Source organism: Passer domesticus, chromosome Z, assembly GCF_036417665.1.
Source record: "Passer domesticus isolate bPasDom1 chromosome Z, bPasDom1.hap1, whole genome shotgun sequence".
Taxonomy (NCBI): Eukaryota; Metazoa; Chordata; class Aves; order Passeriformes; family Passeridae; genus Passer; species Passer domesticus.
In genome coordinates this window covers 65,934,825-65,955,387 of record NC_087512.1, presented here as the reverse complement: position 1 = coordinate 65,955,387, position 20,563 = coordinate 65,934,825, and the positions used below count along the sequence as shown (strand labels likewise).

Below are 20,563 nucleotides of genomic sequence, written 5' to 3'. Positions count from 1 at the left end.
GCGCGTCTCACCTCGTTGTTGAGGTTCAGCACGGGGGCCATGGCGCCGCAGAGCCCCCAGGCCGCTCCGGGCGCTCCCCACGCCGCCGCACGAACCGAAACCGCGCGCAGGCGCCGAGAGGCCACTGCCGCCCCGCCCCGGAGCCCTGGTTCGAAACGGGGCTAAAGAGCCCGGATTGGGGCTCCTGCCTGCCGCTCGCTCGCCGTGGGCGGCGCGGGCAGGGGGCGGATCCGAGCCCGGCCGCCCCGGGGCCGTGGGGCCGTGCCTGAGGAGGCCGCCGCCCGCCAGGCGAAACCTGAAGTGTCGCCGAGCGGTGATGTGCCTGGCATCGCCGGCCGGCTTGCTTGCTTAATCCGGGGAGTGTACGTTTGTAAATCCTTAAACTGAAGTGGCCTCCGCCCCCACGACTAGTTTATGGTATAAATATTTTTGGGGTTTTTGCCTTTCCCGCCGTGTTGCTGGTGGGTGGAACGCGTTGCAGGAGCAGGCTGTGGCCGCTGCCGTAGCTCTGGGCTTTGCTCTGTTCCCCACCATGACAAAACAGCCTCCGTTTCCAAAGTGCTGTACAATTTTCAGATGGACTTTACCGTTTGTGCAGAAGGAAGATTCAGGGCTGTGTAGAAGCTATACGTCCTGAAGCTTTGATTGTGTGAAGTTTTTATATACATAATTAATTTTAAATAGCTAGGTGAAGTGTGGCTGAGCATGTGTTTTGGACTGAGTAATGTCTCAGTCTGAAAATTTTGGCAAAGTTTCATCAGAACTTTCCTCATCATTGCCAGTTTCTTGTGCTAGAAGAATTTGTTGATTTAAATTTCTGTATTCTTTTATTGAAACTTTTGAGATACCCGTGCTTGAATGAAAGCAAAGCTTAATATGTTTAGAGAATGAATCACGGTGTTTGGTTTTTTTGTGGGTGTTTTTTGTGGTTTTTTTTGTGGGTTTTTTTTTTTTTTTTTTTACATTCCTGTTTGTCTGCTGCAGTATTCAAAAGAACGGAGGTCATATTTGAAAATATTTGGGGAAATTGTTTTAAACAAACCAAGTTTTCTTTATATAAGAAACAAAACCAAAAAAATCCAAAACCAAACAAAAGAAAAAACCAAAAGAAAACAAACTACCCCCCCCAAAAAAAAGAAAAATTGAGGAAATTTATCAGCAATTAGCTGGCCCCTGGATGGCACTGTTGTGCCTGGAATTCTCCTTTGAAGTCTGACTATTTAAACAAATACAACTGTTGTCAGCTGTCTCTGTAATACATATTATCTGCAGGATCTAGCATTTGGAACTTGTTATATTTTAATGTTTGATTTCTAACGGGTGCTTAGGCATCTCCTGTGCGTGAACTGCAACAAAATCGCCCTTGACTGTGCTTTTTATCAGGACTTTCATGCTAGTGAGGCTAGCCCAAACTAGTCTTTTCAAAGTGTTACTTTAAGTTCCATTTAGGATGTTTCTGAAGGTGATGCTGGATGTTAAGTAGCAGTCTAGGTGTCGTCTCGATCTGTAAAGAGCCAGCTGAAAATACTTTGAGCTCATCCCTTCATCTTGTAGTGAAGGGATTATTTCCAACAGGAGCTGAATTTATTTTAAAGCGTATGTTTGAGGAGAGTGCTTTGAGTCTCACTCCAGATGAAGGGTGTTTACCACAGCTGGTGCTTCATAAAAGTTCTGACTTGGACAGTTATGTCCAGTTTAGAAAAAGTCAGCCAACTGTCAGAGACTGAACTTTTCTTTGTAGTACCACCAATGTCAGGCAGCTACAGTGATCTACATGAGAAGGAGCTGAATTTGACTGTATCTGAGTATAGATTAGCATTGGATGTGATACACACAATGCCATCAATATATGTTTAAGATTTACTGGATACAATCTCATATCTAGGTTGTATTTGTTTGCAGTGGGTGTAAAATTGGATGCAAAAAAATCCAGAAGGAAAGATCGTCCAAGGAAAATAAAGAGCTCCTTCCTTTTGTCTTGGTATTTCATGCAAAACTAATCCCTACATAGGCCAATCTTAGGTTCCATTGTGCATCTTAGCAAAGAGAAAGACAAAAGCAGGAGCAGGGAGCCAGCTGTGCTTCTGTGAATCCAGCCAGTGCCAGCCTGGCCTCACATCAGAGTTGTTCCATCTGTGTAGCCTATTGGGTCATAACTTCAATTTTCCTTTCCAATTCCTCTGAACACTGAAATAACTTGCTTTGAAAGTTTCTTATAGGCCCTGATGACACATTTCTGGCCCTTCTTCATCCAACAATTTTGTTTTCTTCCCAGTTAGTCATTGCTGAAAGTAAGTGCTTCATTTCTTTCTCCCTTTTTAAACCTCAGTGGCCATCCAGAGTTAAGAATCTTTGTGCCTCATAGCTTCCTTGTCAGCCCTTTGTCATACTATTTTTTGACTTAAATGCATTCTAAGTCAAGATTTTCTTGTCAGCTTGTCACAGTCAGGATGCTTTGAGGCATTGCCCCATATAACACTTTTGTACTTTGATGCTTTGTTCTGACATTTCTTCTTGTGGTGTCAGTATTTCACTCCAGTATTTTGGCACATATTCTCAGTGTTGGAATTCAACTTTCTGAACTATATTTTCTCCTTTGTGAACAACTGTTCTGTGTTTGCACATTGCAGGGCAGCATATATGTGTGGGCTACAAAGATGGTGAAGGGCCTAGAGGGGGAGGCCAAATGGGGAGCAGCTGAGGTCACCTGTTTTGTTCAGGCTGGACAAGAGGAGACTGAGGGGAGACCTCACTGCAGCTACAGCTTCCTCATGAGGGGAAGATGAGAGGCAGGCACTGATCTCTGCTCTGTGATGACACTAACAGGACCCAAGGGAATGGCCTGAAGCTATATCAGGGGAGGTTTAGGTTGGACATTAGAAAAGGGTTTTTTCACCTAGAGAATTTTTCCCCAGGAAAGTGGTCACAGCACCAAGCCTGACAAAGATCAAGAAGTGTTTGGACAATGCTCTAAAATATGTGGAGTGATTCTTAGGATGTCCTGTGCAAGGCCAGGAGTTGGACTTGAGTGATCTTGATGGGTCCCTTCCAACTCAGGTATTCTACAATTCTATGTTTCTATTTGTAGGATGTAAGATGTTGCAGAACAATACAGGGGAGTTGAAATGGAAAACTATTTAAAGAAAGAGGGGGTTATAGCTGGGTCCTCTCCCTTTAGCTTGGCATTCTCCAGGTTCATGTGATGTGGTAGCAGCTGTGCAGACCATCTTGTAGCTACAACTGGCCTTGATCCCAGAAGCCATGCATAAAAGTTATATTTTTGGAATACTTACTGAAATACGTGATTATTGCAGATGCTTGCATTTGTATGCTCAGTACAGATGTAATGAAATATGTATGAAGTGTGTTTTGTGTTGAAAAATGACAATAAGCAAATTTTAGAAATTTCAATTAATCTTTTATGCTTTGTAAATTGAATTTGAACTTTAAGAAGTTTTTTAGTAAGGAGTGCCCGTCGTGTTAGCTAGGCACTGAGGACAACAAAACCAGAAAGTTTTCTGCAATTTGGTGTTTCCTATAGTGTGTGCTTTGACTTTCACCAGAGGAGTTTCTTTTTACTGATACCAAGACATCTGTTCTGGCCTTGCTCCCTTTCTTTTTGTCATGACAATTTAAAGATGATACTCATTAAAATGAATTGTCTCCCCTAATTTCAACCAGTCCTTTTCCACCTATAAGGAACAAATATTAGTAGATACAAGTTTAAAAATAGTGGTTACTAACAGGCAAAACAGCAACAGGCAAAAAACCCCCAAACCAACCAGCGAATAGTCATTTAACACAAAATTTCTATATCTCAGGAGCCCCATGAGTTTGGCAGTACCAAAATGCCCCCTCCCAAGATGGCAGTCCCTGCTGCTGACCATGTGTAAGGAGACAAAGGGAAAATGATGCCAACCTCTTCCCCAAGATAGGAATTCTTATTTACATAGGAAAACTATTGAAAAAATATACAGTATTTTTTTTCTTCCTGTATAAATAGGTTATACTAAATGAGTTGTTTTGACTTCTATGACAGAATAGGAAAATTTGTTCTTAATATTGCAGATATTTTCGTTATTGCTTTCTTCACTTTTGAGTCTTCACACACACAGAAGGCAGAAATCTTCATATGTTACTGTCCTTATGCACACATTAGCACACACACTTTGGTGAAACACACTAAATTTGCTTCATAAATTACTATATCCCTCTGTTACTAAGAAAGCACAATTGGCTTTCAAATTCCTTCCTGCTTAGAATCCATTCAACGTTCAGCAATACTTTGATAATTTAAATTTTTAAAAAATTAAAATCTGAATTTAATGATTATTTTAATGTGTATGAAAACAGCTTAGAAAGAAGGTTTTGTGGTGAACTTCCACCTGGGATATTAAGTTTAAATGTGTAAAGCACATTATTTTCTTCTACAATCCATAATAAATGCATTATTTAATAATTTTTATATCCTACATTTTTCTTTTTTAAGAAGCAGTTCCAGTAGTTCAGCTGGCTCTTTCAGTTGCTTGTTGTGTGAGGCCAAAATTTTCTCTTATTACATACAGGTAAATTGTTAAGTAAAAAATGGGATCCTAATGTCTGCTAGATTCCTTAAGTAGTATTATAAATTAAAAAAAAATTCCCGTGAAAGCGTCGTGAGTCACTCAAAACATTCCATATCCAGAAATTTGTTACAGCCTGTGGAATAGAAAATAACAACTCTGTGTTTCAGTCCAGAGATGACTGCTGAATTTATGATAGCAGAGAAGACTGCTCAAAGGAAAGATTCAGGTGGAGAAAAAGACAAAAGACCAAACTCTTTCTGATCCCTTGCAGGAGGAACCCTTGAAAATAAACTGCAGAAGCACTCTGAAGAGATCCCATGAGCAAAAAATGGATGGTGGGTCTTTGTCATGATGCTCAAAGAGGTGTACTGGGAAAGATGAGAATGAAGTGGGTCTGAGTCATTCACAGAGAGAGGTTGTTCGAATTCACAGTAAAAGATGCACAGGAAGTGCACATCTGTGGTGTCTACAGTTAGAGCTGTAAGATGACTCCTTGTACCAAGTCCCTGAAAAAGAATTTGGAAGTGGGTGATGGAGCTTAGAAATGGATGGGGAAGGGATCTGTGGGATAGTAGTGGAGTGACTGATGGGATTAATGGGACTGTCTGCTGCCTGTATGGCAAAGAAAAAGCTGCAAAGAATGAGTGGGCGAGAAAAGGATACATTTTAGTATGAAAGTTTTAGTAAGTGGGATCAGGAGTAACATGAAATCATTACTGTGAATGGAGAGGTATGGACAGACAAGTAGAGGAGACACTTCTTGGCTAAAGAGAATTTCACAGCCGTACAATAATTTTAGTTACTTACATGAAAATGTAAAACAAAGCATCATTTGATTTTACTCAGACAATTCAGAAATTATTTTGTTCCAGAATTTAGATTTGGTAAGCAAATTTTCTGTATAGAAAAGTCTGAAGGCCAAAGTTTGTCACACCCAGGCTGTAGGCTGTAGGCTTTTAAACAGAATGTTTTATCAGGCAGGAGTCAAATCAGGATTATTTGTGACTTCCATTCCCTTCAGAGTGAGACACAGGGATGCTTCCAGAGAGCACTTAAGACTTAACTAATATCTTGTTGCTGAGGGTAACAGAAGTCTAGGGTGACTAGATTCTTGACCTAAGTGTCTCAATAAAAAATTAGTTAGGATGAATCTTCGCATGGCTGTCATTGTAGGTGTGATGAAAAGCTCAGAAATATAGAAGGAGAGAAACTGGTAGTTACAGTCTGCCTAAGTCTGCAAGCATAAACAGATGTGATTTACTCCAGATGCAACAAGGTGATTCTTGAGTGCTCCCTGCAGTAATTAAAAGCCTTTGAATCAGTGTCATGTTTCATCAGGTTCATGGACAAAAGCAGCTGGGGAATGAAGATTCTTAGGGCTTATTCCAGTGGGCACCTGACTGATCAAGATTGCTCTCTATTTTCTTTTCCTTTTGGAACTGATCTAGGAGTCAAATCTGAAGCTGAGCAGAATTCAGGTAGAATTACTCTTTCAGGAGTCCAGTCCAAGGAACTCATCAAACTTCGCAGATCAGAAGATGATCTGTGAAGCTTCCTCACTTCTAAAATGAAGCTTTAGTTTGGAAAATCAAATGATTAAAGTACAAAGAGTACTACTTTGAAAATTGCGTATTTACACGATACTGTTAAGTGGTGATTAATGAGAATCATGGTTCAGTGTTGATAACTAATAGTTTTGATATGTGAGAAAGATAAAAGACATACAAGAACAAATTTTAACAATGTAAAAATTTGAATTTCTGAATTCACAATTTTTCTGAATTCAAAATTTTTTCTGAATTCAAAACTCTGAATTTCTTTCAGGCTGCTAATTGACAGTTGTTCTTACCAGAATGTGCAAAGGATTGTGGCATTTTAACCTGAGTTTTTAGAGACATTGTTTCCTCATATCCTATTCTTAAAGTAAACTGATTTTTTTCTGGAAAAAAAATCATGCTTTGTCTCCATGAAAATCAGCAAAATGTAAACAAAAGTTTGGAATGCACTGTAAGTTTTCTTCAAATAATTAGTTATACTCAGTAGTTCTTGGAACACTCAGATTTTCTGTCACTGATCTTCTGACTTTAAAGAAACATCTGCTGTCCCTTAGGTTATGAGCATAATCACAGAACTAATAGAAGTTCTAAAAAGTTTGGGTAGCCAACAACATGAGCAAACTTTGCAATATGAGGTGCATATTGCATTTTATGATCTCATATATATTTCAAGCACTGCCCTTATATATCTTCACCTGACCATCTGTTGTATCTTTGAATAGGGAAGTACATTACTGGCCAATTTCAGGATACATAGAATATAAGATAGATTGTAGCAACTTGAGAGCAGAAGGTTCTACTTACAAGCATGTGAGTCCAATGAATGGGTACTCATTTGTAATATCAAGTTCTCAAGGATAACTGTCTCATGTGTTTCATCAAAATGAGCAAAAAGAACAATTTTCAATAATTTGTATTCAACATGTAGTTTATGAAACAGGCTGATTTTTGTTTTATACAATGTATAGAAACAAAAAAACTGGGACACTTTATGCTTTAAAGTTGGAAAGTGTTTTCTTGGTTGTTTTTTGTGTGTGTGTGTGTCTGTGTGCTCCTGGCTTAGAACTAGTTTACAATTAGTCTTAGAAAACGAATGTTAATAGCTAAACATAATTTGAGAGTGAGAGTCTGTTGTGAAAATTCTGACTAATGAATCTGTAGCTCTAGCACCATTAGCAGAATTGTATTTCAAGGTTTTTAAAAGTGGAGTTGAGAAATAAAGATGAAAAATTAATGAGTCTTTTTAATTTACAGGGTTGAACCAGCCCAAACAGTAAAAAGTGTTTCATTTAAAAGTGCTCCGTGTCATTACAAGAGAGTACATTATGTGATATACCCAGAGTTTATGTAACATGTTATCCTTTGGCAAAGATTAAACATACTGAGCTTTCAAGCCACAAAATGATGGAGAAAATTTGGTGTCTTTCCAATGTCAAAGCTGTTGTTGAATATTTGCTGTGAAACTATAAACAAGATAATTTTCTGAATTCTAAAAGCTTGGGGCTGATGTGGTGGAAAGCAACTTGGCAGGAAAACACCTTGGTATCCTGGTGGGCACTAGTTGACCATGACCTAGAAGTGCACCCGCACAGCAAAAAAGGCCAGAACTCTCCTGGGTTATACTAGGAATGACATTGCCTGCTGGTAGGTTGAGGATAGTGTTTCTCCCCCTCTGTCACATGTGAGACACATCTGAAAATGTCAGTCTAGCTCTAGGCTTCCCAGTGCAAAAAAGACATGGACATCCTGGATCAAGTCAAGTGGAGGATGACTACAGGACCATATGTTCAAGGAACATGCAAGACAGTTGGGACTGCTCAGCCTTGAGAAAGCTTAGGGGGATCGTACCAATGAATATAAATATGTGATGAATGTAGCAGTGCCTTCTTGATATGACCAAGAGGCAGCAGGTGCAAACTGATAATAATATCAAAACCCAGTGAATAAGTAAGTTTTTGGTGTTTATTACTCTATATTGAAACAGGCAAGTGATGAGAAGAAGAGTAGGCCATTCCTAACTGATCAGTGTTTATATCTCAGTTCTTTGGGTTTTTTGAGCAACTTTGTCATAGCTTGAGGGAACACATCAGGGGTAGAATCTTGTATTCTGGTCAGAAGAACACTGCTAGAGTGATGAAAAGATGTTAGCCAGCAGACTTGAGTGATTTGAACAAAAGAGCCCTCCTTTTATGTTTTTTGAGGGTTTTTTTGTTTGTTTGTTTTGTGATGTGATTTTGTAGGAAGGTGGCCTGTGTTTTTTGTAGCAAGTGAGTAATATGCTAGAACATGTAAGACTCAAGGATGTTGTTACTGCTTAAATATATTAGGCACCTGCCATGGTTTTCTTCACAGTCTCCAAATTAGACCTCCTTTTCAGCCCACTGAAGATTATTCTCAATAGAGATTCAACCATACAGATTGTCAGAGTTTTTCTTCCTGTCTCTTTTCAAATTGCCTGCATTATATACATCTGTTCTTGTTTCCAACTTGATCTAACTTCCATTTCTGAAATAAAAGCCTGTCTTGCATGCCATAAGCTGTGAAACAGAATAGGAAAATAATTGTATCTGTTGTCTTGGATTTTTTAATTTTTCTTGCATTTTATTGATGTTTCTAATAAGCACTCCAGCAAATTTTATGAACCTCTGTATTTTAATTCATTATAACTGTAGGAAGAATTTCTTCCTTGCTTTTTTGCTTGATATTTTTAGGATTAGCGAATTTGTTAAGCTTGCTAATAAAACATTAGTAGGATTTTTTTCACTGATTTGGTATTTGTGTGTGTGTGTGTGTGTGCACATGTATGCTGTGGATCTGTAGCTTTGCTTTGATACTGCATGAGAGAATAAATAGAAAAGTCTTTTGCACTACTGAGAGAAATTCAGAGGAATTCATTCACAAGGTCTCCATAGGACTACTGCAGCATGGCTTATTTAGTGCAGACACAGCTCTTCACAGATTTTGCCTCTTTCAAAGCAAATAGAGCAGGAGAAGAGCTTAGTGATTAATCTGTCTTTTCTGTTGCATCTGTTGCAATAGAAAACTCACAATGGTGTTGACAACAGTGTCAGGCAATGTTTCAGTCACAATATTTTTGGTGTTTATTAGTTTTCTATAGGGATGACTGGCTTGTGAATTTGTATGTGGGTTCTTCTGAAAATGGTCACCAGAAGTAAATATTCATAAGTGGGAGGCAGTTGGGGTGATTACCACTCTGAATGAATGGCAGCTATTTTAGGAAGAGATGCATGTACTTAGAGAACTTTTCAAGTTCTCTGCCATTGAATGTACAAAGTCTCTGCAACCCTTAATAATATCTTGATCGCTGTGTCATTTTAGTTCTTCCATTCATAGAATCATGCCTGAAAATAGCAAGTGTATTCGTGAGGTTTCATTTAGAAAGAAGCCTGTTTAAAGTGCAATTTTCAAGGGAATACATGAGTAAGAAATTCTGTGAAATGATTCTCGTAATCTGATTTCTTTATGTCCGATGATGAATACCCACCTCTGGAAAAATTTGTCACAAAATATATGTTGAGAATATCTTTTAAACTGCTTAGGCTTGGTTTGCTCAAAATTCTCGTTCAAATTTCTATCAAGCAAGATTGATAGAAATAAATAAATTTGGTTTATGCTTTTAACTTTGTGGCCTATCTACTGCATTAGCAACATTTTAGGCTCTGGTTTCCAAGGGAAAGGTTATATCAGTTCTTCTTATTTCTCATTCATTTTATTGATAGGTGAAAGACCTGACATTTGTGCAGTGCACTAGTTTTGGAAGGCAGATAGAAAGTTGATAATTCAGCCTCCATAAGACTTCTCTGCACAACTTCTGGGGGTTAATTAATGGTAATGGATTCTGATTTTACTCCTTATCCTGATGTGGGAGTTCCTTGGGAAAAAAGAGAGGTCAGGATAGTCATTAGCCACTGAATTCTTTTCTGCAGTTGCTGGCAGCAAGCTATTAGGATGCTTAAATTTATGAGAAGGTCAAAAAAGCCAATTGCAGGGCTGCTGGATGTCTGAAACAGACAAAAATTCCTTGCTGAGCATAGCCAATTGTGAACCAGAAAATCTAGGGTAAAATCATGTTGGAAATCTGAAGTGCAAAAGCACCTTTGTACATAGGCTTCACACTTAAAAGTTTGGCTTCAGCTCATGTAAATCATCCACTTAGCCGTATCTTTTTTATACCAGTTAAATCCAAGTATCTCATTAAAGCTCAAAAATAAAGATTCCTCTATGGTTGAGCTGAGGGGGTTGGGATGGGCATAGGGTTAGTCTTGTTATAATGATCTGACCAATGGGGATTTTTCTACTACCACAAGGAGATACTTTCAGAGATGATGAGGTCTTTTATGATCCCATTAAAATGAAAAATTGGTGAAAAAGACCAGAAGCCAATTTCCACACTGCTTCTTGAATGTTTATGTAGCCATTAAAGTAATACATGGACATCCACGAACTGTGCAAGTACAACAAGAGGAATGAGGACATTCACCTTGTACACACAGCCTGAAAAGAACTCTCTGAATAATTTATTTTTGTGCCCTAGTGTCAAACCAGAAACCTGAAGGAAAAGTTCAAAATTACCCGGTTGTAAATTTAAAGTAATGGTTATTTACACCATTTTTTCACTTACATTTAAACCAACTTTCCTATTGTGTAGCATAACACTGGGAAGAACATCTGGAAAAGAAAAATTTTCCTCCTACACTTGTCTTTGTATTGTTGTCTGACAGTTTGGGGAAAAGTTATTGATAAATTATGACTTCTTTATTCGAAGAAGTTTCTCTACAGTCTTTGTTTACCTGTATTGGTTTTGTACCACATATCTGAATGGTAAAAATCCCGATTTCTTCCATGTGTGATGCTTTGCATGATTCTGTTATTGACTCATAAGATGTGTGCTCTACCTGAGAACCCTGATTTGGGTTGTGTATGGTGGATTATGCTTGTAATATAATTCCTAAGGGACAAATTCTTATTTGCTGCTTTTCCAAAATTTCAGATGTTTTCAGCAGGTTTCTTTCTGCATCCTTTCTGCATCTTTCCTCTATAGAAAGACTATGTGTTCTTTATAGACAAAAAGGTACTGCCTGTCATGCAAAATTAATGTTAATGACATTAATATTACAGTCATTTGAATATTTTCTTAGACTTTGTTATAGCAACTTAGTTTTATATTTGACTAAGCTTTAGGAATGGTGTGTTCTCTTGGTCGGTTCTTACAGATCTTGTGTATGAACTTCTAAGATCTGCTATGAATTGCTTTGCCTTCTGAAGTTACAGAGATTTGCTGCAAATAAAGTGAGTACAGCAAGGTCAAGAGTTCAGGTTATGGCATTCTCTGTGTTATAGACTGAAACAGCTTTTCTGGTGTCTATGGTAAAGGATAAAGTAGAAATCGACCCAGCTGTTGGGTTTTGAGTAAATTATACAATCTCTTCTCTCGTAATTTTTGAATTCCAGCTCCTATTCTTCTGGCTTACTTCTCAGAAATAAGTTAGTTTAACCCAGTGGAATTTGGGTTTTTTGATAGCTGTGGGTTGGCTACTGCTGGATTTTTTAATAAATACTTTAATAAATTTTTTTGTCCCCACAGCAGATCATTCAGAACCTCTATAATTAAACCTCTTTCATTGTTATGTTTGTCAGTTCAATGTCAGCAAGTGTTATGTGCATTTTGAACATACACTGTGAATTGAGGAATGACTGTGCTGGCAGAAGATGTCAGTACTTCTTCTGATAGTCTGAAAGATTAAAAAATGCCAAAATCTTGCAAAACATTAGTTTATCTGGCTTGGAGGGAGGCTATATACAGTTCAGGATAATGTGTGTAAGTGAGGAAATGTTACAGTTTGTTGTTGGCTATTATAATTGGGAGGTCCAAAACCCACTAACATTTATTTGCATGAATGTTCAGATGCACGTTGTAGCATATTTTTAGGTATATGTTAACCAAATGGATTTTCATTCTGCTTTAGTCAGGAGAGAGAAAATAGTTTATAGAAATTTTAATGTAATTAATGACAAAATTTTGTCCGTTTTATGAATACAAGTCCACACAAGTACTTGCTAAATTATGGTGAGCAGATTTTAAGTAATTTGTGTGATGTGTGCAATTCCGCATAATAGTCTGTGAATATAGTTAGGCACATAAAACAGGTAGTGGGATGCACCATATATGAGAACAAGAGGTGTTTTCTTTCTCTAAGAAAGAGTGAAAATGTAATCATATTTGTAACTTTATATCATGCAACTACTAATTAAGGTGGATATGAAAGAAGTTCAGCTTTTAATATCACCAAGCAATGCCTTCAGACATCACTCAACAGTCAGATTTGATCATGTAAATTCAGCTGTTTTTACAAATTTTGCTCACTAATACCTAAACAGCCAGTCTGCTACCATCATAACTTAGAAGCACATTTGGGAATAAAGTGTTCACTGATTAAAGGAGCCTTCCAGGTATTTATAAGCATGTGTGTCCTATCTTTTGTTCTAGCAATACCAATATTTATTTATTTGTAGGAAAGAAAAGTAAAACTGCTGTTGGAGTTCTTAAAGGACTTTTCATTGCTAAAAGGGACAGCTTTCTAAAACTTCACACTATTTTTTCTGAAAGTTCACGCTGTTTAATGGTAATTTTTTTTGTCTACTCAACAGCAGAGACAACGTGCAAAGATGTTCATGTTGAGAGAGAGACCTTTTTCATGATTACAAAAGTCTTAGCACATGTGTATCGTTAGCTGATTTTGCTGCCATGAAGTTTTTTCTTTTAACTGTTTAATATCAGGTATTAAACAGATAAGCATGTTAAAAATCTATTGATAATTTTTTGAAATTTAAATTCATCACAAGATTCTTGATATTACTGGAAGTTATGAGAAACAGGCAAGGAGATTTTACTTCAGGTAAAAGGAAATACTCTCTAGTATTACATGTTTATAACATCTGTTCTCACAAAATTTAGGCTCTGATTTATTTAGAATATATATTATTTGCATATTGTATGATATGCACAGGTATAAAATGCATATGTGCTTACAATGTAATGCTTAGATATGATCTTGACTTTAAGGATGTATTTCAAAATTTTTATGAAGAGCTAGGGACTTAGTGGTAAAACAGCTTTCTTACAGAATACCTTGGATCTTTGTATGTCAGTAGAAATCAGTTTTGTACATACATGCTTAAATACTATGCTTTCCTTTTAATTAGGGAATGCACCAAGGTTTGCTTAAAGGTTACTTTATTATTCACCTTCTTATAAGTAAAAATAAATTGCAGTTCAGAATATGATTTTTCAAAGTATGTAAAATAAATCCTTCTACATACAGCCACTGTTACTCAATATTAGATTCAAAAATTAGTTCATGTCTGTAATCTCTAATTTTCAACAGAATAGGAAATGTGAGGAGCAAAGTTGTACTAACAATAATATGATTGTTCATTCATTCTTAATCGCTTGATACCAGGGTGGTTATTGCAGGAGCTCTCTGTAGGAGAGCTGTCATTACTCATGGTTGTTTCCAGTATGGTTTGTGGCAGTACCTGAAAGCAAAATTGCAGCATCAGATTTCTGCAGCGGAAGTTAGAAGGTAGTGTTCTTCAAAAACCTCTTCAGTACTACATGAAAGGTGGCACAACTCCAGATTACAATTTTGAAGTAGTAGGATACAGACTTTAATATAGCTTAGCCAATATAAGAAATATATGAATCTGTATATGAAACAGTCAGATACATAATCAGATACAGATCATCTAAGGCAAGAAATATGTTTATTCAGTTGTTCCTTTTCTGTTCTTTACAAAGAACACTACCAAGCAGTTATGAGAGGTGGCAATCTCTTCAGGAAGGTACACCTGGGTAGAATGTCCTTGAAAACACCTTAGATAACATAACAACTGCCCTCAGCCACATGGGTGCAACATACTGTGATACCGACTTCTTGCAAGAGAAGAAGATGAGGGAGCAGTATTCCATAAGGCATGTTCTTTTCTCAAACTCATATCTCATATGGAGAAGGAAGTAAATATAGAATATTTACCAATAGAAAATCAGTCTTGCCGTACATGCTTTGAGGTCCTCATTGAAGGCTTTTCTGTCTACATCTGTACATAGAAGTGGTATAGGCATGTCTTTGTTTAGGTCAGTCTTCATTGCAACTTCTGAAATATAATAGAATTTCAGTTTAGTCTTCATGGTCAGAAATTAATTTATGTTATGGTATTATACTTTACAGGTACTAACCCCATGATAGTCACAAAAAGTCCCCCTAGAGCTGCTGGAAAGTTAAGATTTCATTGCTAACTCTCATTTCAATAATGTTTTTGCCTTTGAATTTTTCAGAATAATTTGTTGTCTAACATTTTAAAAACATCATATTACCAAGCTCTGTATGGTTAGGTTAGAATTCGGTTATATTAATAATAAATTAATTGGTTAATAAATAGTTTTAAAATATTAAATGCTGTTTTCAGATAATTTTTACTTAATGAGGTTACTTTTAAAAGCTGAGTTGTTATTAGTCTTCGTCACTGTCCTGATATATGTGCTGTTATAATATATTCTTATTATATTCCTAATTCCTATATATTGCTATATTCCTGGGATATTCAGGGTACTGAAGCAAATGGTTGTCGGAGCATTGAGTATTGTTTCAACACTTGATCCTAACATCTGTTTCTCATTTGAACTTTCTTTACTCCTTTATTTTCCTGCCCTGTCTGGGCCTCACTGTGAAACAGATCTGCCAAAAGGAAACAGAAAGAAAAAAGAATTTTCTGGTCCCTTGAAACTCTGGTCAGGCAGCAATGTTCTGCAATATTTTCTTTTTACACCATTAGACATGAGAACATGCACTTATTCTACATTTTTTCTCTCAGGAAAAACTCTAGCCAAATTTATGACAGAAGAAAAGAAGCAAGAAAGGCTGATCCATGACTTCAGGTTCCAGAAGATGTTTTAGACATTGTGGTCTGCAAATAGATTTACCAGTCTATTGATCTGGACTAAGTCATCCTTCAAAGGAAAATAATTTACCAGGACACAGTGGGCAGCAGTCCTTCTGAGAGCACTTACCTTGAAGAGCCAAGATATTTCAGAGACTCGTATTATGAATGTGTGTTTAAGGGTTGCTAAAGAATCATTGGCAAAGGTACTGCAAAAGCAGGGCTTGTGTAACAGCCAAAGCATAATAAGTTCATTGCTCAGGTTTACGCTGCTACTTACTAGATGGGTAAACAGGGAAAAAGCAAACAAAAATCTAAACCCATTTAACCTGCAACCAAAATCAACTCCAAAACTATCTGTGACAAGGCTTGGGGGCTGAGGGAGGAGGAGGGTGAGGGAAAAAAAATGGTTGGAAAGGATAAGGGTCAAAAGGGAAAAGGAATAAAGAAGGCCCTCCTGTTGACTCACAAGATTCAGAGTAGACCCCCTTGTTAAACAGAGCCTAGGAAATTTTTCATCTAAAGGTTTAAATCTAAACCTAACAGCAGTTAGTCTATAGCTTAAGTTAAAAAATTGAACAATTTGTAGCACAACAGTAACTCACAGGCTTAATTTACTTACAAATCTAAAATACTTAATCCAGGAGAGCAACACTCCCAGTACATTTGCTATGGCATATTCATATTAGCATGCACACAGATGTCAAGAGTGCAGGTCAGATATACACCTCTGAAAAAATTCCCTTCCATTTCATCGAAGTACTTTTGCCAGATGCCTTTGCATCTTCTCAGCAGGCAAAGGGTTGAGTCTGGAGGAGGGGGTGTATCACCATCACTGTTGTTCAGCAACCCTCCAAGTACAGCAGACTGGAGAGTTCGCCGCCTCTGAGAGGCCCTGCTCAGAGGGAAGAGCTGGTCACAGCTGCTGCGGTCCAGGAGAGCTCCAAGAGTCTCACTTTGGACTATGGTTTAGAGGGTTACAACAGAGTGAGCTTTGGTCATAATGATTTCTCGTCCTGGCTGCAGTTCGGGGAGGTAGCTTTCTTCGAAAAGTGTTATTTCCCTTGGGCAGTTTTTCAGGCATGAAAAATAAATTTCCAACACTGTTTGTTGAAAACCAGCAGCTTGTTGGACAGCCCTAGTTCCTGGGAAGAGTTTTTTTGATAGGCTCAAGAAAATAGGAGCCCAGGTGCTGTTCTTCAAGGCTGAGGCCTAATGAGCATTTCTCAGATCGTAGTTTGCCCTGAGCGGGGCAGGGGATGCAGATTGTCATAATGTGGCACTCTGCTTGAGTTGGGCCAGGTTTCCATTGACAAAAACTCACAGTACTACCCAAATCCCACTTCAACATGTGTCTGGTGGAGACATTTTAAGAACGCATTAAGAAAGTTTAGTGAAATGTGTATATGAAGCACGGTTTGGATTTCCCCTTTTTTTTTTTTAAGTAGACAAGTATTTTCAGAAATTCATTTACATATCAATGGGCTGTGAGAATAAAATTGTATGGGATATTTTTGTAAAAGATGGAAACATTTTCTTAGAATTCTGAGAAACTGAAATTTGTCTAAAGCACATTAGCAATGACTCATGGAATGCAACAAAAAGGGACACAAATTTCTTTGTCACTAGGAATGCAATTAGGTGATAGCAAAGTTGGTGCATTTGCAGCATGGTTCAGCACTGAAAGTGAATCTGCTTGGAGTTAAAATACTATGCATAAAGTATGGTAAGGGAACTTGGCAGAGGCTAAAATCTGGTGGTTTGTTTTTTTTTTTAGTGCGTAATAGCATTTCAGTGTTCCAGTAGTTGACGAGGGAAGAAAAGACTGTGTTGGTCTTCTCTGCTTTCCAGTTCCTTCTATGATGAATTAAAATTTTTCAATCATGTAGCCAGGTCAAAGAGGGAGAAGTTCACATTGGATTGTGGGACATGGTATTAGGAAAGCCTTGGCTGAAATGGATGCCTGACATATAGTTTCCATAATGCAGTATAGGGCCTGGGAAATGATACTTAAGGTTTGGGGTTTTTTTGGTGTGTCAAAAGGACATTTCCTTTTGGTGCATGATAAGATATATGAGTCAGAGAGACTCACAATTAAATATTTGATTTGACTTTATATAAGGAAAACAGTTTTCCTGTGGAAAATTCACAATGAGCTTTAGTATTAATATTAGTTAAGCAACTGCTTATTCACTAAACATGTAGAACTGTGCTACCTCTAGTAAATTCTTTTTTAATTTGTATTCAAGAGCCTTCAGGAGGACAAATATTTTAGTAGAAACTGGTGATCTAGCATCAGTTTCATTCTTTCTGGTTAAAATTGATAAGGAACTTGTAAAGACTGGATAAAATTTCTGTCATAGGTATGTTTCTGTTACAAGCACAGTGAGAGGTTACACTGAATGGAAAAGAGTTTCACATGTCAACCATAAATGTACAAAAGACAATCACAGACTTTTTTTCCCCTTTGCTCACAGTCCCTACATACAGGATCCAGTTGTTTTGATCTTGAAGCATTTGTAGACATTATTTCCTCATCAATTACTTAGTCTAGAAATGTCTTAACTAGAAACTTATGTTTTCAGGCAATAATTCAATTCTGAGCTGTTATTCAATCAGCTCCATAGATGAAATCTCCCTAGTTTCGCTCTTAAATGTGGGTTGATTCATACACCTTAATACTTTGCAACTTTGTTGTCACAATTCTGTCTTGCAAGCAAGACAATACTCCCTTGTGGAGAGGTATGCCAGTTGTATGTTAAAAGTTGTCTGCATAGTTTGAAAACAGTAGCAGACAAAGTTAAAGGATTTTAGTAGTCAATAATCCTATGTTACTTCTGTTAAATCAAGAAAATGCTATGGATAGCACGTAGGGCCTTCTCAATTTCTGCTGAGAGAAGCAGAGAACTTAAGTGATACTTCAAAAAGTTGTTAAAAATAGGAGAGGCCCAGGTATCAGACTTAAATACTTGTAGACATGAGCCAGGAAGGAAAAGTGGTCATGCTGACATCATAGTTCCTATAGTCTGCTCCATGTGAAAGAATAATTTTGTGTATTTCATTGTCTTATGAAAAACACTTAATTGGTTTTAATAGTGCTGAAGAATAAAGCACCACAAGTTCTTTTTGAGGCTGCTAGATAGTTATTATCATCATTTTCAAATGCAAAAAACATCCTAAGGTTATTAATGGCCTGAGATAGACCTAGGGAAAGGACTCAAAATTCTTGAATTCCTTTGACTTAACCAGATGACCTTTTCAAGACAATATCTCCTATTTCTGGGTATTTTCTTAATACACAGCGGAAGAAAGAAAAGGATTTGTTTGGTATCCATTACTTCAAACTTTTCCTGTTAAGTCTGAGTCTCCTGAAGGTAATGCGTGGGCTGACACATTTATCCTGTGCTCCCGGATGAACATCGGGAGAAAACACTGCGGAAGAAAGGTAAAAGGACTTTTAATAAGAACTTGCTTCAAAAGTTCAGGTTTCAGTAGCTCTTGTGAATCAAAGTAGCAATGTGATCAAAGTCTCTGAGTTACCACACCAGAGATTCTAAACAAGCAACATGTGCAATTGAGCCTCCTGTTATGTGTGCAGGAAATTCTTTGCTCAGTGCTGTAAGTGTAATGTTACAAAACTTAACATCTGGAAATTCTGAATTTTATTGCTTCATTAGTGCTCAATGAAGTCTATTAGTATTTTCACAGACCCCATCATTGGTTCAGCTCAGGCTGTTGTATGACAGCATTCCATATGGAATCATAGAATTGCTTGGGTTGAAAGAAACCTTAGACAATTCCACTCCTCCCTGACGTAGGGATACCTTCAACTGGACCAAGCTGTTTAAAGTCCCATCCAACCTGGCCTTGCACACTCCCAGGGACGTGGCATGATAAAACTTCTCTGGACAACCTCACCACTCTTCTCTGGACAAGCCTCACCACTCTCATAGTAAAAAAAAATTTCCTGAAGTCTAATCTAAACCTACTCTCAGTTTAAAGGCATTTTGGAATTAATTGTCCAATTACAGCTTCAGGTTTGTTCTTCTACAGCTTCAGCTCCTAGTTTGTTCTTCTCAATTTTCTGTTGTTTATACTTTCTCGGGCTTGAAGATGTGATGGTGACCTTGGTTTTCAGGCTGGAAATGGATTGTGTTGTCTAACTAAACTGTGAAGATAACTTGCTAACACTTTATGTGTAGTTTAGAATGATATATTAATGCAGCACAGAATCTGAAAAATATGAGAGCTAAAACTTAAGGCATCACTGGAAGGCCTCAATTAGGTCACCCCAAAATTTTCTCTTCACTAAAACCATAAAATTCTTACACAGGATCTGAAACACAAATGAAGACATTTCCTACTTAAGCATTTTTTATGATGTGGAAAGAATGTGATTTTAAAACAGGATCTGCATTTCAAACCAAACTTTTATGAACTAGGGCTGCGGAAAAAGGTTTAACATTGTCACCTCGAATTTCTACTAGCCTTCCTTAGGTTGAAGAGCTGCTTTACTAGCTTCTGGAAGGAATTGAACTGGCAGCCCTGTAGAGGCTGGATGAAAAGATATTGCTGATGCTAGCCAAATGCAGTGTTTTTATTCAAAGAACTTGGAGTTTGTGATTTATTATTAAGACAAATGTGTGTCTAAAGAAGGTTGCCCTCTGTTCATTCAATGAAAAAATAACGTGCCATTGGAGCAATTCACTTTTAGTTGGGCTAGATTATTGCATTTATGCAAAATAAATTCTTAAATGTCACATACTGTAACAGCTTTCTAATGACAAATTATAACTTTTTATATGTATCAAGATTTTTAAGTGGTAATTTTCATAAAAGCTGTTGAATTATAAAAAAAATCTGGCACAGAACAAAGATGTATCCATGCTCCTTGGGTTCTAAGTTTTAAAAGTAGATTTTTTTCTTATTAATTTCCTTAAATACTTAATTATATATTGCTTGTGTTGGAGAGCTTCCAAATAAGCTGAGGACATTGAACTATTTCTTGAACAATAGCATATAGAATCTGTCTTTGAAGGCTTCCATAGTGTTTACATTAGTAGGGATTGTGACTACTGGTGAAGGGAAAACCACTTTTCACTTTCCTCTGCACTAGTACATAATGATCAAAGTTAGAAAACCACCTTTTTCTTTAGAAACCAGTTTAAAAAAATGAAATGCAGTATGATCTTGTAATTACTCTTAGGCTGGCTGTGCTGTTTTGCATGCCAAAAAATCCTTTCATCTAAGAGGCATTAGTGTAAAAGTTTATGCATGCATCCATTGTTTCTTATGATGTGCCATTAAAAGCTTCAAGCAAGCACAGTATTAAGTCAGCTTTAAAGTGATCCTAAACTCTTTCTCTTTCCCTTTCTCAGAGATGTATTTAAATGCAGAAATGACAAAATGCAAAAAGATCAAAACTTCATTAATTCCCAAACAAATAATAAATCAAAAGCCTCAAACTTAGAATAAGTACTTCTG

At 37.3% G+C, this 20,563-nt stretch overlaps 1 protein-coding gene and 2 long non-coding RNA genes across 4 annotated transcripts in view; 1 reads left to right on the top strand and 2 right to left on the bottom strand.

The window, feature by feature from the left end:
• Positions 1-167, bottom strand: part of SRFBP1 (serum response factor binding protein 1) — a 63,531-nt gene extending 63,364 nt beyond the window's left edge. Inside the window, exon 1 of one of the 2 annotated variants that reach the window (XM_064405811.1) lies at positions 12-167. In XM_064405811.1, coding sequence (XP_064261881.1) covers positions 12-41 — 30 coding nt within the window. In that variant the 5' untranslated portion in view covers positions 42-167. The remainder of the gene's footprint in view (positions 1-11) is intronic. The other variant, XM_064405814.1, reaches the window with a different exon arrangement.
• An 818-nt stretch (positions 168-985) lies between these two features.
• On the top strand, positions 986-8,759 carry LOC135289864 (uncharacterized). Its single transcript, XR_010352596.1, has 3 exons — positions 986-3,057; positions 4,837-4,900; positions 6,014-8,759. It is a non-coding gene; the product is annotated as an uncharacterized LOC135289864 (long non-coding RNA).
• A 4,658-nt stretch (positions 8,760-13,417) lies between these two features.
• Positions 13,418-18,819, bottom strand: LOC135290979 (uncharacterized). The gene is made up of 4 exons (XR_010353822.1): positions 18,790-18,819; positions 18,418-18,511; positions 14,176-14,296; positions 13,418-13,678 (listed from the first exon to the last, which is right to left on the bottom strand). It is a non-coding gene; the product is annotated as an uncharacterized LOC135290979 (long non-coding RNA).
• Positions 18,820-20,563: the final 1,744 nt, after the last annotated feature.